At 43.0% G+C, this 25421-nt stretch overlaps 1 protein-coding gene across 5 annotated transcripts in view; it reads left to right on the top strand.

Annotated features, from left to right (window-relative positions):
* The window catches only part of LOC134351054 (tetraspanin-15-like), a 269479-nt gene that overhangs the window by 96712 nt on the left and 147346 nt on the right, over window positions 1-25421 (top strand). For 2 of the 5 annotated variants that reach the window (XM_063057070.1, XM_063057073.1), the window contains 3 exons: window positions 2586-2693; window positions 9185-9259; window positions 20716-20811. In XM_063057070.1, the coding sequence (XP_062913140.1) occupies window positions 2586-2693; window positions 9185-9259; window positions 20716-20811 (279 nt within the window). The remainder of the gene's footprint in view (window positions 1-2585; window positions 2694-9184; window positions 9260-20715; window positions 20812-25421) is intronic. The other 3 variants (XM_063057074.1, XM_063057071.1, XM_063057072.1) reach the window with 2 other exon arrangements.

Raw genomic sequence — 25421 nt, 5'->3', positions numbered from 1 at the left:
CCCCGTTCCCCCAATCAGGGTCACGTGAAGCTGTGGGAGCAGGTGGTGGATGGTTGAATGAGCAGTTGGTGCAGATCACGAGTCTTGGTTAAGAGACCACTGACTCTAGGCAGACAATCTCTGAAGAGTATTGATAATGGCTGGGGTCACCAGTCTTCTAAGGACACTGCCCAGAAGAAGGCAGTAGCAAACACTTCTGGAGAAAAATTTGCCAAGGATAGTCACGATCATGGATAGAGACAGATGGAAGACCATAATTGCCCATGTCATATAAGAAGGCACATAATAATCATGATGATAATTCTACTAATCATTCTGGTTGCTGCCAGCAACTAAAGTGCAGGACTGACACTCATCCCTGAGCGTTACTGACATCCACATATACACTACTTATTTAATTTATTTTTAATATATATTTCTTATTGAAAAATTTATAGTTTGTTTTGTGTATTGCACTGTATTGCTGCTGCAAAACAACAAGTTTCATGACATAATGTTAGTGATAGTAACAGTGAATTCTGTCGCTGACAATTAAAATCTGAATCAGGTTTAACATCACTGGCATATGTCGTGAAATTTGTTGTTTTGCAGCAGCAGTACAATGCAGTACATGATAATAAAAACTGTATATCACCATAAGGAATAAATATATATATGAAAGTTAAAGAGATTTGGTTTGACACATAAAACACTTGAAAACTTCTACAGATGTACTGTGGAGAGCATTCTAACAGGCTGCATTACCGTGTGGAATGAGTGGGGGTGGTGCTACTGCACTGTATCGTAAGAAGCTATAGAAAGTTGTAAAATTAGTCATTTCTATCATGGGCACTAGCGTTCATAGTAACCAGGACATCTTCAAGGAGTGATGTCTCAAAAAGGCGGCGTCCATTGTTAAGGATTCCCATCACCCAGGACAAGCCACGTTCTCATTGTTACCCTCAGGATGGAGGTACAGAAGCCTGAAGGCACTCACTCAACGATTCAGGAACAGCTTCTTCCCTTCTGCCATCTGATTCCTAGACGAACATTAAGCCCATGAACACTACCTTACTTTTATTATTTCTGTTTTTGTACTATTTTTAATTGAAACCATTTAATATACATATATATGCTCTTACTACATTGGATGTACTTACATGATAAAATAGAAGAAAATAAGTATTTCACTGCCGCTAATCTAACAAATTTCAAGATTTGTGCCAGTGATATTAAACCTGATTCTGAAGTTGAATGAGCAGTACAAAAAAAAAGTAGTGAGGTAGTGTTTGTGGGTTGAAGAGGGGTCTCAGCCTGAAATGTCGACTGTTTACGCTTTTCCATAGATGCTGCCTGGCCCGCTGAGGTCCTCCAGCATTTTCTGTGTGTTGCTTAGATTTCCAGCATCTGCAGATTTTCTCTTGTTTAATGGGTTCAACTTCCATTCAGAGATCGGGTGTCAGAGGGGCAGAAACTATTCCTGAATGTGTGTGTGCCTTCACACTTCTGTACCTCCTCCCTGATGGTAGCAATGAGAAGAGGGCACGCCCTGGGTGATGGGGGCCTTTCTGCCTTTTTTTAAGTATCGCTCCTTGAAGATAGACAATAGACAATAGGTGCAGGAGTAGGCTATTCGGCCCTTCGAGCCAGCTGTCCTGAGTGCTGGTGAATCAGAAGTACTTTATTGCCAGCATGTGAAACATACCAGAGTTTTTTTGTGGTTCAGTGCCGAGCATAAAACACAGAATAATACCTTAGCAGACAACACAGTAGCAACCAATAATTTACAATACAACAGTACAAACCGCCATGAGCAATCAACAATTAGCAGAATGGTCACATGCATTAACATCAATAAGCAAACTTTAAATAGGTATGAACATATCACTCAGCAGTCGAGCAACTTCTACCCAGAGATGTTTGAAAGCTGGAATGTGCCTCACGCTGAGTGTGTGCTTTAGTGATGGTTCCTTCCTTTCAAGCACAAAAATGTCATTGTTCTACATTTTACCTTTTCTGTGGCAGGAATACAACTGATAGATCAGGATATTTAATTATCACCTAGTTTTCTCAGGTTCTCTAGGATCTGAACCTTATAATTTCTGGCACTAAAGTCGTCATTTTTTCTGTCGTATGCATGCTTTCCACTATTAGAACATATTGAAGGCCCAAACCGCTGACAGGAACATGTGCGGACAGAAAGTGACAACCTGCCGGAGGGGCTAGCAGCATCAGTGGGGAGGAATGTCATTGCTGTTTTGGGTTGAAACCCTGCACCAGGATCTCAGAAGCTGCTCAACCTGCTAAGTCCCTCTAGCAGATTGGGGTCCAGATTCCAGCTTCTCCAGCAGTCTGTCGTGTCTCCAGACAGCAACTAATTCAGACTTCTTCCCAACTTGCACAGCAGCCGGCAAAACACAGCTGGATTCAACCCAGTCCAAGGACTGAGGGACGTTCCTTGCTTCCACCTTCCTCCCCCCGCCTTTTATTTTGCTTTCATTTCCCCATCTTTTTGATCTTTGTCCCTGTATTTTTCTTTCATCATCAGACTTGTTCTCTCACCTTTTTGTCTCTTCCTTTTCTCCTTTCTCTAATTTTCCACACAGATCCTAGAAAAGTTCCGGCACAAAAGGACCAATTGGCTCATCAAGTCTTTCCCTGCTCAATGTAAGAGCAATCTGCTCCTCCCATTTCCCTGGTCTCTGCAAAGTCAAGTAAGTTCTTTATGTTCAAATATTGACAAAGGTTTTAAAACATGATTCAAGTTGCCTTCATTACTTCCCTGCGAATGCGTTCCAGACCAACTAGTCACCGTGTAACAAATGACTTCAAATATTAACTAAGCTTTCAAAATAGGATTGAAACGCCCTTCTTTAATTCCAAGAGAGTGTGCTCCAGACCAAACTACCCACTGCATCAAAGAAGTCTTTTCCTTGAGTCTCTTTTACCAAAAACCTTCTTTCTGTGACATTTGCTTCTTGCTCCTACTGCTAATAAGAACAGCTCTCACACTCTCTGTTTGTTCTATATCCTTTATGATTTTGTATACTTCCATCTAATCTCATCCCAGCCTCTTCTATTCCCAGAACACACCCAGGTTCTCCAATCTACAGAAATTTCTCTTGGGGTTAGATGCTGTCTAACTTGCTGAGTAGTTCCAGCATTTTTATGTTACTATATTCCTTTTTGACTTGCTTTCTCAAAGTGCTTTGTTCCTTCGTACTGCCCTTCAGTGACAGATACACACTCCGTTACCCTGATGCTTCAGCAGTGCAGTACTTCCACAGACTGATGCTTGGAAAGTGTGATGTTTCCTCAGTATTGCCTCCTCGGTATTGCAATTTTAGCATTCATTTCGAGAGGACTAGAATAATAAAAACAAGTATGTAATGTTGAGGCTTTAGAAGGCATGAGTGAGGCCTTACCTGGAGTATTGTGAGCAGTTTTGGGCCCTTATCTAAGAAAGGATGTCCTGACATTGGAGAAGGTTCAAAGGAGGTTCACGAAAATGATTCCGGGATTGTAAAGGCTTATCATACAAGGAGTGTTTGGTGGCTCTGGGCCTGTACTCACTGGAATTTAGAAGAATGAGGGGGGAACTCATTGAAACCTATCGAATGTTGAAAGGCCTTGATAGACTGGATGTGGAAAGGATGCTTCCTATGGTAGGGGCATCTAGGACCAGAATGGAGAGATGCCAATGTAGAACAGAAATGAGAAGGAATTCATTTAACCAGGGATTGGTGAATCTCTGGAATTCATTGCAACAGACAGCTGTAGAGGCCAAGTCATTGGGTATATTTAAGGCCAAGGTTAATAGATTCTTAGGGTATAAAGGGTAAATGGAAGAAGGCAGGAGATTGGGGCTGAGAGGGAAATTGATCAGCCATGATGAAATGGTGGAGAAGACCAGATGGGCCAAATGGCCTAATTCTGCTCATCTATCTCATGGCATTATGGTCTCTCTAGCACTGTGCTTGACAACATTTCCTCTAATTTTCTTTGTACATCTGCACTGAACAGCCATTGCTCTGATCGGGAAATTTTTACACGGCCTGAAAACTGCACAGCACTTTTAATAAAACATTATATTTTTTAAAATTTCAGGTGCGCGGTAATAAAGGCTACATGCATGGGTGCATTTCAGTTACTGTGCGGCCGTGCAGCTTAGAGGAAACAGTGTCGTATGGCAGAGCAACATTCATAGATCATACTGTAGAACAGTACAGGATGTTTGGCCACAAGGTTGACCCAACTTTTTTACCTACCCTAAGATCAATCTAACCCTTCCCTCCCGCATAGCCCTCCATTTTTCTATTATCCATATGCCTGTCTAAGAGCCCCAGCAGGCAATTCTTAAGAACTGATTAGATTCTTTTGGGAAGTCAGGGGCAGTGTTAAAGAATTGTGGGTCAATGCATGACACGTAATATTGGCTAAGGGGGAACCAAAGCAAGAGTGGAGAGAGTGAGATACATCCCCTGTCGACAAGGTTTTGCATAGATCTTAAGCTTTCTCAGGAAGTGGAGATTCTGTAACTGAAGTAAGATGAATCAAGATTTAAAAATTCTTCATTAAGGTGTCACCTCTCTTTTTAATGATATGTTTGTTTCCTTTCCTTCAGTCAGACCAATATCTCTCGTGTTATAATTGTAAGTTTACAATATTGAAGTTGCATAAGCGGACAGATGGTATATGAGATCTAATCTGAGAGAAGTTTATAAGATTGCGAGAGACACCGATCTTCTCCCCACTGTGGAATACCAGAGCGATGCATTTATGGTTAAAGGAGATGACTGGGACAAGTTCTGTAAGAGTGGTGGGTGTTTAGAAAGCGCTACTGGGCTGGAAGCAGGTATGATAGCAGCATTTAAGAAGCTGTTCGGTAGACATGTGAGTTGGCTGAGAATGAAAGAAAATAGATAATGTGCAGGCAGGAGAGAATCAGTTCAATTTGACGTCAGATTCAGTGCAGACTTTGTGGGTTGAAGGACCTGTTCCTGCACTGCACTGTTCTAAGTAAATACTGACGATGAACATTAGTTATGCTCAGGAAGACGAATGTGCGTGTAGTATTTACCTAGTAAGTGAAATGGATCATGAGTATGAACACTGGTGTTAGGGCCCTGTTAGTGATGTATCTGATCTTCTGTCTTTAGGGAACGAATGATGAAACAGTCCTCCCATATATCTTATTCCATAAGCATAAGTAGCAAACAGATAACAGACTAGAAGTGTCCAGTGTTTAAACATGTCAAGTATCAAGGCAGCATTTCTTTCCATGCCTTAGGACTAAATTAATGGTTCACATCCATCTAATGACAGGAATAGCCTCCAACCTGATGGTATGAACTTCAATTAATTTCTCCCCCTTCCCTCCTCCCACCTTACCCTGGCTTCTCAAGTCAAGTTTATTGTCATTTAACTATGCAATGTATACCGCCAGACGAGACGCTCTCACACCAGGGTGTAAAGCACAGTGGTGTATATAACTCACATTAACTTGGGAAAGTAAGATTTAAATCTACAAATGAATAAACAGAATAAATTTAATATTGTATTGAAAATTAAATATTGAATTAACGAGAGACACGTCAAATGTGATGTGGCAGGGAGTCCAGAAGCCTCATGGCCTGTTTCCTATCCTGACCGTTCTTGTTTTTATACATCAGAGTCTCCTGCCTGATGGTAGACAGTCAAAGAGGATGCTGGATGGACGGGCGGGATCCTTGATAATACTAAGGGCCCTGTGTATACAGCGCTCCTGATAAATGCCCCTGATGGTGGTAGAGAGACCCCTATGTCCTCTTGGCTATTCCCACAGTTAACACACATCAAAGTTGCAGGCCAGGCAACATCTCTAGGAAGAGGTACAGTCGCCATTTCAGGCAGAGATGTTGACTGTACCTCTTCCTAGAGATGCTGCCTGGCCTGCTGCGTTCACCAGCAACTTTGATGTGTGTTGCTTGAATTTCCAGCGACTGCAGATTTCCTTGTGTTTGCATATTCCCACAGTCCTTTGTTTTCTGTCCACCTTCCTTTCCAGTCCTGCTAAAGGGTCTCACCCCAAAATGTTAACTGTTTAGGCCTCTCCTTAGATATTGCTTGACTTGCGTAGGTCCTCCAGCATCTTAAGCATTTTGCTCTCGATTTTCAGTATCTACAGAATATTTTGTGTTAATGATAGCAATCTGTTTTTCTGTCAATATCTAGATTCAAAGTACATTTATTATCAAAGTAAACCCTGAGATTCATCTTCTCACAGACAGCCATGAAACCAAGAAAACCATGGATGCGTTCAAAGAAAGACATCAAACCCCCAATGCACAAAAGCTAAACAAAACAAACAAGAAACATAGAATATAATAAACCACTGACCCACAAAGTCATTGAAAGAGTCCAGGCATATTCAGTACAGCTCGGTTCAGTTTAATCTAGTGCTGTGTTATTCATTATCTGCAGGCCACCTCGATCAAAATTGCATAAACTAGCAACAAAAAAAAGGAGCAACCATAAACACAGCCTAACGTGAACTACATAGTCCTATCCATAAAGCACATTGATTAAACCTCGCTCAACATCCAGGACTCCGGTCCCATCCTCAGGCAGCATGGAGCGAGAGGGAGAGAGAGAGACCATTTGTATGTCGACTCCTTCCTCCGGGAGCAATGAGAACGAGGGAGAGAGCGATCGGGCACACGCGCGTAGATGGCGCTGAACACCTGCCTGCATACTGTTCTCAATGTCATTAATTTCAATTTTCCCCAACACTTTAATCAGCGTGATCGGAGTCGCGCCCCATCTCCAGGCTCCAGGAGTATGTAATTTTTCAAGGAAGGACAGGTTGGGTGAACTAGGGGTGTTCTCTTAAGAGCAAAGAAAGATGTGAGGTGACTTGGTAGAGGTGTGCAAGATGACAAGAGGCATAGATAAAGTGTAGCCAAAGACTTTTTCCCAGGGCAGAAATGGCTATTAAGAGAGGGCATAATGTTGGTAATTGGAGGGAAGTATTGGGGGATGTCAGAGGTAGGTATTTTTTTTACACAATGTGAGTGGAACATGCTGCCAGGGTTGGTGGTGGAGGTAGATATGTTAGGGACATTTAAGAAGACTCTTGGAAAGGCACATTGATGATAGAAGGTGGAGGGCTACCTAGCAGTGAAGGGTTAGGTAGATCATGGAGCAGGTTAAAAGGCTGCTACAACATTGTGGGCCGAAGAGTCTGTAGAGCTCTATGTTCTGTGAATGAGGAGTGAAACAGGAAAAGGTTGGGAATTTGAGTGCCATATCACTCAGCCCCGTCCAGCAGGCCGATGGTTTTTTTTTTGAGGAGATGGGTATGAACTGTAAGTGCTGACAGTGTTCTATACAGAGACCACTGTTCAGCTGTGTCTCCAGCATTTGCAAGGTCCAAGTGCTGGAGAAAGTGCCACCACTGATAAATTAGGTACTCTTGTACAGCTGCTTGTTAATACAAATATCTAATCAGTCAATCAGGTGGCAGCAACTCAGTGCATAAAAGCATGCAGACTTGGTCAAGAGGTTCAGCTGTTGTTTTTCGGACCAAACAGGATGGGGGAGCAATGTGACTCTGACCATGGAATGATTGTTGATGCCAGACAGGATAGTTTGAGTTTCTCAGAAACTGTTGTTCTCCTGGGATTTTCAAGATAATGGTCTCTCAAACAGGGGTTCCAAACTTTTTTTATACCATAAACCCGTGCCATTAACCGAGGGGTCTGTGGACCCCAGCTTGGGAATGTGCAGAAGAGCATCTGCGAACGCACAACACGTCAAACTTTGAAGTGGATGCGCTACAGCAGCAAAAGGTCACAAATATACACTCAGTGGCCACTTTATTAGGCACAGGGGGTCACTGAATATATAGCCATATACTGTACCCCTGCCATGCTTTTGTGCCAATTTCAGATAGCGTTGCAAGTGTAAAAGTGCCTCGTTGAAGAGTCTGTGAGTGTTGGAATGTTAGATGTAGTCTCATCGTTTCCTGGACCAGAATGTGATGAAGGCAAGATTAAGGCACACGAAATTACTTTGAACTAACCCCACCTTGTGGGCATTTACTTCTAGAGGTAGGGGATGAGTGGAGAAAGAATATTTAGAGATACAGCAGGGGAACGGGTCCTTCTGGACCAACGAGCTTGCACCGCCCAAGTACACGCAAGTGACCAATTAGCCTACTAACCCGTACATCTTTGGGACATGGGAAAACGTACAAGACAGCGGCAGGAAATGAACACGGGTCGCTGGCATTGTAAAGCGTTACGCTGACTGCTGGGCTATGCCAAACCCCCGGCCCTTGAGTCCACCCCTCCTGTGTGTTGCTACTACTATCCGTGAATCCCTGGACTTGAACTTACCTTCCAAAACTTTCTTGCCTCTCTTTTCTCGTTAAACTTACTTACTGCCCGTTACGTCGCCAGTGTTTAGGGCAGCAGTGAAGGTCCTTCATCTCTGTCAGGGTTCAGCGCTTCCTTCAATGTGTCAGTAGCCTCCTCCCAGCTTTCACTGAGGTGAGTCATGCAAGTCCCGGGTGGAGACTCTGGAATACCATTACACTCAGGCGTAGAAGGATTCTTCATTACTGTTTCCATAACAATTGGGTTTTTTTTGGCCAGTCAGGGTTGTTAGCCCTGAGCTGAACCCCTGAACCTGGAGGACTGGTAGACCACTCTTAGTCTGTCCTCTATCTTTTGGCCTGTTTGGCATGGGTGACCCAAGCAGAGCCAAAATATGAAGCTCTGACTCCAACCAACATAGCTCGCTGGGTGTTGAAGCATGCAAGCCTCAAAACCACGACAAGGTTGTAGTCCTCTTGGAGGTTCCTCTTTTGAAGAATTTGCTTAAAATTTACCATTTTGACCAATTGTCCAGTCACCAGATCTATAGGCTCCTTCCTTGGCTTATAGTAAGTTTATGTTCTTGGCCTTTCTTATTATATTAAAGACGTATAAAGGGATTGTTGGTTACAATGCCAGCGTTCTACCAACCATTGCCTTGGAAAACACAAAATCCATGGATTAGATGGACAGGAGGTAGTAAGTGATAAGTCTAAGTCAGCCACAGATTCTTCTCTCCCTCTTGAACAGAGTATTGTCTTTACATCTGCCTCCCCACACCCCCCGCCCCCAACCTCTGAGTCTTGTATCTCTTCAACTGATCTTTTTTTTTGCTTCTTTCTGTGCAGTTTAAGTGGACACTGGTTACGGTGGTGGTGTTGGAGTTCATTTTTATAATCGTCTGCTTTTTATTTCGGAATAAGGTAAGTTTTTTTTAAAAAAATTTTCTCCTCCCTGCTGGTCTTAACCCCTCCAGTCAGTTTAGAATCGGATTTATTATCACCCACCTATTCGACTTGAAATCTGTTGTTTTGCAGCAGCAGTACACCGCAAAGAAACAAAATTACTATGAGGCCCCCCCCCCCCAATTGGTTGTGGACGACGGTGGATATTGCTCTGTAGCTGTCTATGTGATACACAAGCCATTGCACAAGCTTGGTCACTACGATACGGAGAGCAAGGTGTTAGCCATGCAGCAGGCTTCCCTCCATGCATCTGATGAATCCAAGGGAATGGCAGAGACTGATACAGTTTGGCACCAGTTCCATTGCAGGAGTTGCCAGTCAGCATTGAACTCAACATAGGACTGCTTTAAGGACTCCAGCACTGGGTTTTTCCTCGGGGTTTACTCCCAAAGCCTTCCCCATGAGTGGGTATAGCTGCCAGGCAGCGGAAGTTTGAGATCAGAGTTTTCTTTCTCCTGGGTGAGCTGAAAGCCATGGCTGAGGAGCCCCATCTGCCCGGAGCGACTGGTTTTAAGGTGCCAGTAAGCTGCCCTCTCCTGTCAGTGGAAACAGACTGTAGCTGAGCTGCACATGAAGGCCAGGAACTGGACTTTTTTAGTCAGAGACTATTTGAGATGCACGTAATTGGGAGAATTTAATAGATGGTGGGAGTTTATCCCTGCTACTTAACCCCGGCTATGACAATATTAAGAAACCAAAAATGACTGTAATTTACAAAAGCTTTGCTTTTAGTTAGTTGCACGGTGGGTTTTTTTTGGGGTTTTTTTTTCTTTTTTTCTATTGATATATATAAAATTTAGTATACTATTATGTTATCTTGGTTTCTTATGTTTAAATTACATTGTTTGTAGTATTTTTTTTGGTATTGATACCTTCTGGAATTTTATTATATTTTAACATTGTATTAATGTTTATATGGCTTACCTTTTTGTATACTTATTCAATAAAAAGATTTAAAAAGAAAGAATTTACAAAAGTAAATATATAGTGCAATTAAAAATAAAAAAGTGGCGTTCATGGATTCATGGACAGTTCAGGATTCTGATGGAGGAAGGGAAGAACCTATTGAGTAGAACTCTTAAAGTTCCTGTACCACTTCCCCAATGGCAGTAACAAGAGGGAATGTCCAAGATGATGATAATCCTTCGCGATTTACTCAGATACAAAGTAGAACTGCAGATGGAAACTTCTGTACTGTGATATTAGGTATCTCATGGTCCTGAGTACTTTGCCACCATTTATTTAGGGGCAACTTAAGCCTGAGAAGTTACATGCCGATGTCCAACAAAAAATGCACAGAATCTAACTCAGTGTTTCCAGACCAGAAAGCATACTGTGCCTTTCCAATTCCTTCAAAAACACTGTGTTGTAACTTGTCTTAAGCAGCTTTATTTTGTGTATCTGATGCAGTAGAGTGCTTTGGAATCATTTATTTGATTGTGCAACTTAAGCCCTCAAAGTTACATGCAGTTGTACAACAAAAATAGCGCGTAAGCTAAATCGATGTTTCTAGAGCAAAAAAAAACATAGATTGCCACTTTCCTCAAAAATGTTGAAAACAACTTTTGTTTACTTTTCATCCTCGGTCTGTACTACTTTACCACCAGTTACTTGTTTGGGCAACTGAAGACAGAGAGGTTTATTTGCAATTGTCTAACAGGAAGTGCACAGAATCTAATGCAGTTTCCAGAGCTAAAAGTCATGCATTTCCAATGTCCTCAAACCACTACATCGAGACTTGTTTTAGACAGCGTATTCCACACTCTCATGACCTCTGAGTGAAGAAGTTTCCCCTCTTGTTTCCCTTTAAACTTTTTACCTTTCACCCTTAACCCATGACTTTTTGTTGTAGTCCCACCCAACTGCAGTGGAAAATACCTGCTTGCATTTACCCTATCTATACCCCTCTTTAATTTTGTATACCTCTATCAAATCTCCTCTCAATCTTCTACATTCCAAGGAATTAAGTCCTAACCTGTTCAACCTTTCTTTATAACTCGGGTCCTCTAGATCTGGTAACATCCTTTAAATTTTCTCTGTACTCTTTCAACCTTATTTACTTGCTTTACATATGTAAAGTTTGGTCTGTGAAGTTTTTCACTTGCTGCTCTGTGTACTATTGCCTTGAATGGATATCACTGTCTCTTTGGGCTTTGAGACCAGTTTGCTGGAGCTCTTTAGCTCTGAGCCTGATGGATACTTCAGCACTGCGAGACTTCGAATAATGACAGAGTAAAGAATGCAGCGGCTCAGGCCCAAGAAAATGCTTAGTGTCCACCCTTGCGCTCTCGCTGGCTCTTGGTAGTCCGTGTTTTACGATGGACGACCCATTCCCCAAAGCTGTGGGATATGCAGAGGAACGACTGCTGCAGAATACTTAAGATGAGAGGTGGAGTGCTGGAAGTAATCAGCAATAGAATAGAATAGAACAGAACTTTATTGGCATTGCTCAAGACAACAAAATTACGGAGCTGCTCCAGTCTATGCAAAACAGATATTTACAATGCATGCCGTATGGCTTAATTGAAAAAAAATGTATTTACAGGCAACAAGTGACTTCAATAGTCCATAACACTCAAAGGCCATTGGCAAGCCAGGGTGTAGCGTTATTCAGCTGCACAACAGACCTCGGGAAGAAGCTGTTTTTCAGTCATACTGTCTTGTCTAAGATGTTCCTGTATCTCCTACCAGATGGCAGGAGATTGAACAGTCAGTGTCTGAGATGGGATTGGTCTTTAATGATGTTATGAGCGCGTAATCAGCAAGTAAGGCGGCATCTGATGAGAGAGGAACAGAGTGAATAGTTCAGGTCAATGGTCCTTCATTAAAACCTTCATCACGTTCTTCTGATGGAACATGATTGACCTTAAAAAATTAACTAGTTTTCTATAGAGGCTACCTGACCTGCTGAGTATCTCCAGCATTTACTGTTTTTATTTCGGACTTGCAACATCTGCAGTTTGGCTTCAGCTTCATGGGAGAAGAGTGTTTTGACAAAAGCAACAAAATTAAAAACAAGTGGCAAATAATAATACGTTTTACAACTTAGTCACATGTCAAAGCACTTTGCACCCACAGGAGCACTTTAGAAATGTTCAAAGTTCAGAGTAAATTTATTATGGAAGTACATATACTGTATGTCACCATATACAACCCTGAGGTTTATTCTCTTGTGGGCATACTCCACAAATCCATAGAATAATAACCATAACAGAATCAATGAAAGACCATCCAACTAAGGCATTCAACCAGAGTGCAGAAGACAACAAACTGTGCAAAGAAAGAAATAATAATAAATAAATAAGCCATAAATATCGAGAACATCAGATGAAGAGTCCTTGAAAGTGAGTCCATTGGTTGTGGGAACATTTCAACGATTATCACCTATTTTAAAGTGTGAAACACAGCAGATCAGTTTAACAAAGTAAAGCACTACAAGCAGCTCCGTGGGAATGCCCAGATCATCTTAGGTTAGTGACATTCTCTCGGTATGTGCTGTGTTGTACGACGGGGGTGATCATGATCTTGTGAACATGATTGTTCTGGGCAAATTTTTCTACTGCAGTGGTTTGCCAACAAATGGGACTAGGTTTGATGGGAATCTTGGTTAGCATGGATAGGTTGAGCCAAAGGGCCCGTTTCTGTGCTGTATGACTCCCATGTTCTCCTTCAGGTGGAGACATGAAGTGGTTCTGGGCAGTGTCTTTACAGGACGGGTGACCCCAGCCATTATCAATGCTCTTCAGAGATTGTATGCCTGGTGTCAGTGGTCGCATAACCAGGATTTGTGATATGGACCAACTGATCATATGACCATCCACCACCTGATTCCATGGCTTCTTGTGACCCTGATCAGGGGTTAAGCAGGTTCTACACCTTGCCCAAGGGTGATCTGCAGGATAGCGGAGGGGAGGAGCGCCTTACACCGCCTTTGGTAGAGACGTATCTCCACCCTGACACCCTGTGAGTTAAGGAAAACATCTTAAATATTAGAGGCATAGATAGGATGAGTGACTCAGTCTTTTTCCCAGTGTTGGGGAAATCAGTAAACAGAGGATATAGTTTTTGAGTGAGAGGTAAGATTTAATAGGAACCTGAGGGGCAATGTTTTTCATACAGAGTGTGATGCGCATATGGAATGAGTTGCATAAGAAGTGGTTAAGGCAGGTACAATAATAACATTTAAGAGAGATTTGGACAGGTAGGTGGTTAGGAAGTGTTTAGAGCAGGGGTTCCCAACTTTTTTTATGCCATGGACCAAAGGGTTCGTGAACCCCATGTTGGAAATCCCCAGTGCAGAGGGATATGAGTCAAATGCCAACAAATGGGACTAGGTTTGATGGGAATCTTGGTTAGCACAGGTAGGTTGGACCGAAGGGCCCATTTCTGTGCTGTATGACTCCCCTGTTCTCCTTCAAATGGAGACATGAAGTTTATGCCCATAGGACAGTTGAAAAGATGGTGCACCTAAACAAAACAGGGTGTCATCGCCACTTTGGTAGGGCATCTGCTGACATTTGAGTGCTTAAACCTCGGCCGTGGGACAAACTGCAAACAGACTAGGGTATGGAATGTTCTAGCCAGAACCCAGATGACAATGAAGGGCAAGGCTATGGAGATTTTTGATTCCTCAAAGCTGTCACGACCTCTGATCATCAGTAGATTATTCTGATGGGTCTGGGTTTTTTGCTGTTGCGGTTTTTTTCTATTCTCTGCATTTTATTAATTATATTGATCTGTATTGTTGTGCTTCAGTTTTTTGTGTTATTGCTAGGTCTTCTTTATTTTATATTTAAGTTGCAATTGTCCTTGAATACTTCCAGTTAATTCTCTGGGACGTTGTAGGTGTCCAGTTAAGTATCCCCGGACTATTGTCTTTTATTAGAATAGTTACTTGTTAGCTTGTAGTTAGCCTGGGGTTTATCAGCTATGCACAGATTCTTTCGTGCCTTGGAGTGCATGTAAAGGGGCAGTGCTAAGCGCTCATTGCTTATTCATCTTGATTCTTGCCTGGTGTGGTTCTGGCTGAGGTATTCAAGACCTCGTAGTTTCAGCTGTTTAACTCTTCTGGTTCTCTGTGTGATCCTGCGCTTGGATCTGACGAAGAGAGTAACTGCAGTTTGGGTTTTGTGCAGTGTAATCTACCTACACACCCCATAAAACCAGTTCCAAAACTTGGAAACAATGTTCCCTCAGATATTTATATTTCATCATATATTGGGAACAGCAGCCACGAGGGAAGTGGACAGATAGTTCTGTGACTGATGTAGTAATCCTACGGTGAGTGTAAGAACAACTCAGTCACGCATTTGAGCAGCCAAGGGCAAGTTACCCTGAGAATTTCTCACTACTGCTCTAATGATTATGTGAATCACTGCCACACCTTCACTGATTTTTTTTTGTGATTGGATCATTTCATCACAGCTAAACTAATATCTATGTTGTAAGTTTGAAGTGTCACTTGATTATATTCTTTGGTGCTGAAAGCACTGCGTTTGTTCTTGTAGGCAATTAGCCTAAGTTGAATGACTGTGAACATGTGCTAGTCCTTTCCTGTGGGACCTCTTAGAACTATTTTTATTGTGAAGCTTCCTTTCAATATGTATAAATGCCCTTACATCTTGGAAAATGAGTGGTAAGGTCAACCGACACTTTAATTTGTGCTAATAGCTACTTTTGTTGCAATAGAATAGCTGTGGTTTTGGAGGTGCTAACATCTTAAAACAATCTCAGTCTCAGAGGAAAATGCAGAGCTGGGTAGGAGGGAGCGTTAGATTGACTTCAGAGTAGATTAAAGGGTCAGTACAACATTATGGGCCAAAGGGTCTCCACTGTACTGTAGTGTTCTGTGTTGTATGTTCAAATGCTTACTTCCAGAGATCAGAAATTCAATTCTTTAATAACATTTTTATTCCACTCTGTTGCTTCAAGTCACAGACTTGGAATGGCCACGGGAATGCAAGGCCACGCAGTAACTGAAATTCTCCTGCGTACATAGCCTTTGTTGCCTTATAACCATATAACAATTACAGCACGGAAACAGGCCATCTCGGCCCTTCTAGTCCGTGCCGAACTCTTACTCTCACCTAGTCCCACCAACCTGCACTCAGCCCATAACCCTCCATTCCTTTCCTGTCCATAGAGCTGTCCAATTTAACTTTAAACAACAACATCGAACCTGCCTCAACCACTTCTGCTGGAAGCTCGTTCCACACAGCTACCACTCTCTGAGTAAAGAAGTTCCCCCTCATGTTACCCCTAAACTTTTGCCCTTTAACTCTCAACTCATGTCCTCTTGTTTGCATCTCCCCCACTCTCAATGGAAAAAAGCCTATTCACATCAACACTATCAATCCCCCTCATAATTTTAAACACATCAAGTCCCCCCTCAACCTTCTACGCTTCAAAGAATAAAGACCTAACTTGTTCAACCGTTCTCTGTAACTTAGGAGATGAAACCCAGGCAACATTTTCGTAAATCTCCTCTGTACTCTCTCAATTTTATTGACATCTTTCCTATAATTCGGTGACCAGAACTGTACTCAATACTCCAAATTTGGCCTTACCAATGCTTTATACAATCTCAACATTACATCCCAGCTCCTATACTCAATGTTTTGATTAATATAGACCAGCATACCAAAAGCTTTCTTCACCACCCTATCCACATGAGATTCCACCTTCAGGGAACTATGCACAATTATTCCTAGATCCCTCTGTCCTACAGCATTCTTCAATGCCCTACCATTTACCATGTATGTCCTATTTTGATTAGTCCTACCAAAATGTAGCACCTCACATTTTTCAGCATTAAACTCCATCTGCCATCTTTCAGCCCACTCTTCTAACTGGCCTAAATCTCTGCAAGCTTTGAAAATCTACTTCATTATCCACAATGCCACCTATCTTAGTATCACCTGCATACTTACTAATCCAATTTACCACCCCATCATCCAGATCATTAATATATATGACAAACAACATTAGACCCAGTACAGATCCCCGAGGCACACCACTAGTCACCGCCCTCCAATCTGACAAACAGTTATCCACCACTACTCTCTGGTGTCTCCCATCCAGCCACTGCTGAATCCATTTTACTACTTCGATATTAATGCCTAACGATTGAACCTTCCTAACTAACCTTCCGTGTGGAACCTTGTCAAAGGCCTTACTGAAGTCCATATAGACAACATCCACTGCTTTACCCTCGTCAACTTTCCAAGTAACCTCATCAGAAAATTCAATAAGATTTGTCAAACATGACCTTCCACGCACAAATCCATGTTGATTGTTCCTAATCAGACTCTGTCTATCCAGATAATTGTATATACCATCTCTAAGAATAGTTCCCATCAATTTACTCACCACTGACGTCAAACTCACAGGCTGATAATTGCTAGGTTTACTCTTAGAACCCTTTTTAAACATTGGAACAACATGAGCAATACGCCAATCCTCCGGCACCATCCCTATTTCTAATGACATCTGAAATATTTCTGTCAGAGCCCCTGCTATTTCCACACTAACTTCCCTCAAGGTCCTAGGGAATATCCTGTCAGGACCCGGAGACTTATCCACTTTTCTATTCCTTAAAAGAGCCAGTACTTCCTCTTCTTTAATCGTCATACTTTCCATAACTGCCCTTCTTGTTTCCTTTACCTTACACAATTCAATATCCTTCTCCCTAGTGCATACCAAAGACCTTGCACCTGGAATGTTATAATATGAGTATAATTCACAGTTTCAAAGTACATTTAATATGCAGTATACAACCTGAGATTCATCCTCTTCATTGAAGTCCATGAAACAAAGAAACTCCACAGACCAATAGAAACAAAGAAGCCCAGAAGGCCCCGCCCCATCGCTTCAGACAAGCAGCAGCAAATCATCGACCCATCTGTACCCACACCGCAGAACACCAACCCTCCTTCCTCCATCCACCATGCAGCGGAATGCCTAACAGTCCATTGACCCAGAGTCCATCAGTCTACAGTTCACAGCCCAGCACTTTGCTCTGAGAGAGAGACTGCTCCTGCGACAACAGAGACTAGCAGTTTGCTGTTCTGAAGTTACAGTTTTCCTCATTGCTTCTATAAGCTGCCCCGACCCTCAATCCCTCCCTCTCTCCCTCCCTCCCTCCCTCCCTTTAATGTACTATAACCTTTAATTTGAAACATTTCAGGACTTCAAAGTATTTACGTTGTCAGCGTTTCAAGGTATAACACTGTTACAAATTGAAACAATAAACAATGCAAGTCAGTTACTTATTGAAGTTAATCTGGACCATGTTTATCGACAATGGATTTTTGTAATAAAGACACACAAGAAAAAGTTTACAAAATGTGAAAGATTTTCTTTGCTGTACTGTATTTCATTATGCCCTTTAAGTAATAAATAAAATCAAAAGTATGTCATTTTTCTATTTTCATTCTAAATATTCACAGTAGGCATGTTACCCAAAAAAAAACATTTAAGCTGCCAGCAAGACACTCAAAATGCTGGAGGAACTCAGCAGGCCGGACATCTCTGGAAATGAGTACAGTCAATGTTTCGGGCCGAGACCCTTCAGCCAGAGTGAAGGAAAGAAAAGCTGAGGAGTAGAGTTAAAAGGTTGGGGTAGGTGAGCGAGAAATGCAAGGTGATGGGTGAAACCAGGAGGGGGAGGGATGAAGTAACTAGCTGGGAAGTTGATTGGTAAAAGAGATTCAGGGATAGACATTTCGGAATGGGAATGGCAATGGGAATGGAATTACAATGGGTGGCCACTGGGAGATCAGCTTTCTCTGGCAGGTGCTCAGCGCAATGCTCTCCCACTCTACGTTGGGTCTCACTGATATATAGGAGGCCACACCGGGAGCACCGAACGCAGTATATGACCCCAACAGACTTACAGGTGTCACTTGGAGGGGCTGTTTGGGGCCCTGAATGTTAGTGAAGGAGGAGGTGTAGGGGCAAGTGTAGCACTCGTTCCACTCGCAAGGACAAATGCCTGGAGGGAGATCAGTGGGGAGGGATGAATGGACAAGGGAGTCACGCAGGGAAAGCAGAATGTGGGGAGGGGGTGGGAGGGAAAGATGTTTTTGGTGGTGGGATCCCGTTGGAGATGGTGGAAGTTTCGGAGAATTATGTACTGGACGTGGAGGCTGTTGGGGTGGTAGGTGAGGACAGGAGGAACCCTATGCCTGGTAGGGTGGCGGGAGGATGCGGGCAAGAGCAGTTGTGCGTGAAATGGAAGAGATGCGGGTGAGGGCAGTATTGATGGTGGAGGAAGGGAATTCTCTTCCTTTGAGGAAGGAGGACATGTCCTTTGTTCTGGAATGAAAAGCCTCATCCAGAGAACAGATGCAGTGGAGGCGGAGGAATTGAGAGAAGGGGATGGCGTTTTTACAAGTAACGGTGGGAAGAGGTATAGTCCAGGTAACGGTGAGAGTCCATGGTTTTATAATAGACACCAATAGATAAGCTAATAACTTTGCCACTGAGTGAAGTACTCGGCCATGCAACCATTTGGCACAGAAAGTTAATGACTACAGTAGAGGGACACTGGCTTGTGCTGCCACCTAGGCAGGCTGACTAGGTAGATTAATGGTCTGGCACAGACTAGATGGACTGAAGGGCCTGTTTCTGTGCTGAAGTGTTCTGTGATTCTATGAAGAAGATAGATGAACATTCCTATATTTCTTCATTCATTCGTTAGTGCCGTGTCATATGATGTGGGCTATCACGGTCTTTCCATGAGCATGATTTTTCTTGACAGATTTTCGACAGAAATGGTTGGGCAGTGCCTTTACAAAATGGCTGATCGCCAGCCATTATCAATACTCTTTAGAGGTTGTCTGCCTGGCGTCAGTGACCCCTTTTATAAAGGGCGGTATCAAACATTAAGGACCCCAACACCCAGAACATGCTCTCTTCTTATTACTACCATCAGAGAGAGGGTTCAGGAGCCTGAAGGTACACTGTCAAAGTTTTAGGAACAACCCTCTGCCATTAGATTTCTGAACAAACAATGAATCAAGTCATGAACACTGCTGCATTATTTTTGCTCTCATTTTGACACTACTTATTGAATTTATATTTCCTATTGTAACTTATGGCTTATTTTTACTTATTGCACTGTACTGCCACAAACAACAAATTTCACTACATACTGTAATTTGGTGATAATAAATCTGATTCTGATCCAGTATTTATGCATCTGGAATTCTCATTCAGTTTAATTTTAATTTGAATTAGTTTTGCCACTTTTACATTAAGTCTTTTTAACTTTAAAATGTATAATTGCAGTAAAACCTGTTGTTCTTTTTGAAAGGGTAAGGAGATGATATCGAACAGCACAGAAACAGGCCCTTTGGCCCACAATGCAGGCTTTTACAGGAAAATAAAGAAATACAATAGAATTTATGAAAAGTTATATGTAAGCAAAGACTGACAAACAACATATACATATTTTGATAATAAATTTACTTTATGTTTGACTTTGACGTGCAGGCCCTTAAGGTGCTTGATTGGGGACCATGCCTACTGGGAAACATTCCTACCATTGACTTACAAGCCAGCCTTTGAAATCCATGACAGCCCAAAACAAAATCTTTGGATCTTTGTCATTATGCTGGCAGCTGCATATTCCTAAGTGAGAACAAATTCCCAATTTCCATTGCCCTACCAAAGACTGTCAACGGCAGCGCTTATGTGCCAACATTGGGCTGGGCGGTGATGCTGCAGTGGTCTGATAGGGCAGTCAATCAGATTAAAAGTCATCAATTGATCAAGCCTTTAGAGGTCTGGGTGTTGAGAGCTCTGATGCTTGGGGGAGAAAAGATGCTGGGATAGGCAGTACGCATCTTTCACCAAATCAGAACTCAACTTGATGTTCATGAAAGCTGAAAAAATACCATAATTGATAGTTGGTACTCTTTTGATTGATCCTTTGCAGTCTTGCATTCTGAGAATTAAATTAAACATAGAACAGAGAACACTTAGGTAAAATACAGGCTCTGCAGTCCACAATGTTGTGCTAATCTCTAAACGTACTCTAAGATCAATCCAACCCTTCCCTCCCACATAGCCCTCCATTTTCCTAGCATCCATGTGCCTAGCAAAGAGTTTCTTAAATGACCGTAATGCATCTGCCTTTACCACCACCCCGGTCTGTGGTGTTCCACACACGCACCACTCTGTGTGTTTAAAAAAAACGAACTCTGACAGTTCCCGCACCCCCCCCCCACCATACTTTCCTCCAATCAGCTTAAAATTATGCCTCTTGGTGTTAACCATTTCCACCCTGGGAAAAAACTTCTGTCTGTCTAATTGATCTAACCTTGAAATATCTGGTACACCTGTAAGAAATCGCCTCTCACTAATTGTGTCTTGGAGAGCTTCTGACTCCTTTGATTGTTTTTCTCCCTCAGGTGCTCCTGGTATTTAAAGCGAATGTACGAGAAGGGATTAGACATTATTACGAGGACCTGGATTTCAAGAACATTCTGGATCGCATTCAAACCAAGGTCAGTCTCCGGTGTTGACTAATCACACGTTCTACTTGCTGGTTATGTGGACATTGGTTTGAAATCTCATCACCAGAAATAAGATATGAACATCATCCGTCCTGACTTCAAGGGTTTATTTATCTAATCAGATCACTGGTGCCGTCCTCTTGGTGGAGTTGGGAAGGTATGGATCGTTCAAGGATCTGAGTTCAAATCCCACCTCAGTAGCTGAATTTGCTTCAATAGTTAATTTTTAATTAAGTAAAAGCATCGAGTTAAAAGATGTTCTGATTTGGAACAAGGTTGGGGGAAACAAAACCAGCCTCACCTACAATGCCTTTATACTGTGATTGAACAGAAATTTGCCAGGTCAACTAAAGAAGCAACAAACAATGTGCTGGAGAAACTTAGCAGGTCGAGCAGCATCTGTGGAGGGAAAAGAATCGTCGATCGTTCATGTTGAAACCCTGAATCGGGGCCTGAAATGTTGATAACTCCTTTCCTCCTGCAGATGTTCCTTGACTTGCTGAGTTCTTCCACCAGGTTGTGTGTTTCTCCAGGTTCCAGCGTCAGCCTTCTCGTGTGTCTCCAAAGGTCTTTCTGGTTCAGGTGAATGCTCTGATCTGTTGAAATATTTTCAGTAGTTTGTCTGTAATTTACTCTCTGTAAAATCTAGAGACTGTTGTGGTGTGAAAATCCCAGGAGATCAGCAGTTTCTGAGGTACTCAAACCACCACATCTGGCATCAACAATCATTCTACGGTCAAAGTCAATAGATTGCGTTTCTTCCCCATTCTGATGTTTGGTCTGAACAACAACCGAACCTCTTGACCGTGTATGTGTGCTTTTATGCTTTGAGTTGCTGCCACGCGATTGGCTGATTAGATATTTGTATTAACGAGCAGGTGTACTGGTGTACCTAATAAAGTGGCCACTGAGTGTATTTCTCCCTGCTTGAATTTCCATTCAAAATGAAGGCATGGGGAGTTTGTTGGAAGCTGCAGCTGGTAGCATTGGTGAACTGAAAGAGGAATATTGCCCAGCACCCTGCTGAATGTAATACTGAGATTGGTACATTGACCATTTTCAATCTGTGGGTAATGGTACTATAGAACCTCTCAGCAAAATCCACCCACAAGTTACTCACATGGACTGTTTGTCCCTCTCCCATCAGGGAAGAGGATACACAGCAGCCACACCGGGACCATCAGACTCAAAAGCAGTTACTTCCCCCACCGAATAACCCCCCACCTCACCACCACTACTGATATCCTGTCAGAGTCACCTTTTGTCCATTACATACAATTAGTCTATGTATATAAGCTAATCTTGTGTATTTATATTTATCAAGGGTTTCTTTAATGTGATCTTTATGCTTGTTATGTTTTTTTAATGCTCTATTGGATCCGGAGGTGGTAATGGGGACAAGCTCCCACTACCTGTTAAATGCTCCCAATGGCATGCATGTCAAATACCCTCCAACAACCAAGTCCAGCTCCTGGCCTTCATGTGTAGCTCATCTACTGAGCCTGGTGGAACTGTTTCTACTGACGTCTTAAACCAGTTGCTTCAGGCAGGTGGGGCTCGTCAGCCGCAGTTGGCAGCTCGTCTAGGAGAAGGAAAACTCTGATCTCAAATCTCTGCTGCCTTGTGGCTACACCCACTCATGGGGAAGGCTTTGGGAATAAACCCCCAACCCCGAGAGAAATATCCAGAGCTGAAGTCCCTAAGGGTGGTGCCAAACTGTATTGGTCTCTGGTGTTCCTTTGGGTTCATCAGATGCATGGAGAGGGGGAGCTTGCTACATGGGCAACAGCTTGCTCTCCATATTGTACTGCCCTGGCTTGCGTATCTAGACAGCTAGGCTTCAGCATCCATAGTTGACCACAACTGACGGAGGCCTCATCATTGGATCCAGAGTAAAAATCATTTTGCTCTTCTTTACACGTGTGTATTGAAGAATGACAATAAACAGTCTTGAATCTTGAGTCTTAGATAAATGATTTTGATTCAAATGGTTCCGTTTAATATGAGGGAATGTATACAGTATACAACCTGAAATTCTTACTCTTCACAGTCGTCCACAAAACACAAGAAAAACCCCAAACAATGAATCACAAAGGAAGTTACAGCCCTTAAGTCCCCCTCTCCCCCCCATGCACAAGCAGCAGCAGAACCATCAACCCCCCCCCCCCGTTACCATGCAAACAACAGCAAAGCTTCCAAAGAGACTATGATCTGGAGTCCATCAAAAACTACCGTCCATCCCAACACTTAGAGAACTCAGACTAGCTCTCTCTCTCACTAGAGGAGCTCAACGGGAGGGGAGACCAACAGCTTGCAGTTTCAGTGTTACAGCCTGCCACGTTGCTTCTTGATAGTTTTGCACTTTTTTTTGTGAAGGGTATCACCTAGTAAGGTTACTGTGAATCGATGTGGTGGAGTTGTATCAATACAGTTGAAGCTCAAGTACATAAAGCCAAGTTAAGGCTGATTTATACTTCTGTGTCAAGCTGACGCCATAGGTACGGCGTAGCCGCGAACCCTACGCAGAGCCTACACGGATCCCTGCGCCGTAGCCTGACGTGCACCTCTCCCAAAATGTAACTACGCGTCGCGGCAACGCAGACCGTAACAACTGTGATTGGTCCGCTTGGTGGCATCGCATTTCCTCCTACGCTGCAGTAGCTTCCCATTGGGCGACTGAAGGGCAGGGAAGGAACTCTGGCTGCAATGCTTTACGTAAAGCTTTACAGACCTCCGAAATTATGGAGGACACATTTCGCTTTTACGAAAACAGACACTCGCTTTAAATTTGTTTACCCCGAGAAAGACTACCATGACCATGAAGCCGTGCACTGGTAGGTGGGTGCGCATGCGTGACGTGCACGAATTGCAGAGCGACGCAGACACACCAACACACTAGTATAAATGCTCACAACACGCGTAGGCCACTTGCGTAGGTTACGGCGTCCAGTTAACGCAGAAGTATAAATCAGCCTTTAGTGTCTAACATTTCTAAAACTGACCTGTGGTGTGGCAGGGTTGCAATGACTATAGGGGCAGCCGTTCTCCCATGTAACACAGCTCATTCTGCCTGACTCTGCAACTCTGCTGGAATCTTCCAGAATGTTGATAAGACACTGCTGATGTGAGACCAACGGCATAATACTGAAACAACAGGAATTCTGCAGATGCTGGAAATTCAAGCAACACACATAAAAGTTGCTGGTGAACGCAGCAGGCCTGGCAGCATCTCTAGGAAGAGGTGCAGTCAACGAAGGGTCTCGGCCTGAAACGTCGACTGCACCTCTTCCTAGAGATACTGCCTGGCCTGCTGCGTTCACCAGCAACTTTGATGTGTGTTGCATAATACTGAATTAGGAAAACTTTCAATTCTTGGGCAAAGATGGAATTAGCCTGTGCGTGCGGAGAATGTGAAGGGACATGTACTGCAGGCGAAGTTTCCCCAAAAATAAACCTTGGCTTGTATACAAGATGACTAAATCTGTCAGCACAGGAACTTCAATCCCACTTCCTTGACTTTATTTATTGAGATACAGTGTGGAGTAGGCCCTTCCGGCCCTTTGAGCCTCGCAGCCCAGCAATCCCCTGATTTAACCCTAGCCGAATCATGGGACAATCTATAATGACCAATTAACCTACCAGCCGGTATGTCTTTGGACTGTGGGAGGAAACTGGAGCACCTGGAGGAAACCCAAGTGGTCGCCATGACAACGTACAAACTCCTTACAGGCAGTGGCAGGAATTGAACCTGGGTCACCGGTACTGTAAAGTGTCGTACTAACCACCAGGCTACTCTGCCACCCTGAATGTGACTGAATCTGGAGCTGTGTCTCATTACATGATCTAAAACCAGTCAGGCCTTGAACACTTCGAACAGCTGGACTTTTATTTTGGTGTTCAAATCCCAATGTTCTGATTCAGTAGATGCAAGGGTTTTGAGTGGAATTACTGTGAAGGGCTTCCAAAAATCTGAACAGAAGAGCAAGAGAAACCGATAAACACAAGAAGGTCTGTGGATGTTGGAAATCCAGAGCAGCACACACAAAATGCCGGAGGAACTGAGCAGGTCAGGTAGCATCTCCGGTCTCGGCCCAAAACACTGACTGTTTCTTCCTTTTTATGTGCAATGCAAGAGATTTCTGCTATTCGGCCCTTCATAATTATGCTCCACAATTCAGTGGGATCATGGGTGGGTTTCTACCTTTTTGCCATTTTCGTCCTCTTGTCCCCTGAATCCCTTAACATGTACAAATCTTTGCCCTGAAGAAACTCACTGACTGTGCCTCCGCATCATTGGTTGGAGAATTCCAAAGACTTGCTACTGTACAGGGGAAAACATCTCCTCTCAGTTTTGAATGATTAACCTTTTATAACCTGAAACTGGAGAAGGAATGAATCCTGAGAAAACCACCAGCTTGGACAATTGCAGAGGTGAATCAGGTCACACTCACTGAAGTCTATTTCCTGTGGGAAGCTCAGTACCAAATCCATTAAATCTTCCGTTGGAAGAAATACCCTGTCCTGTTTACATTGTACAAGGTTCTCCTCTTCCCAGCCAGAAGGCCTAGAGATGCTAGACTTCCTCCAGCAGTTTGTTTTGA

This window comes from Mobula hypostoma, chromosome 8 (assembly GCF_963921235.1).
Source record: "Mobula hypostoma chromosome 8, sMobHyp1.1, whole genome shotgun sequence".
NCBI lineage: Eukaryota > Metazoa > Chordata > Chondrichthyes > Myliobatiformes > Myliobatidae > Mobula > Mobula hypostoma.
This window is presented reverse-complemented; position numbering and strand designations above follow the sequence as displayed.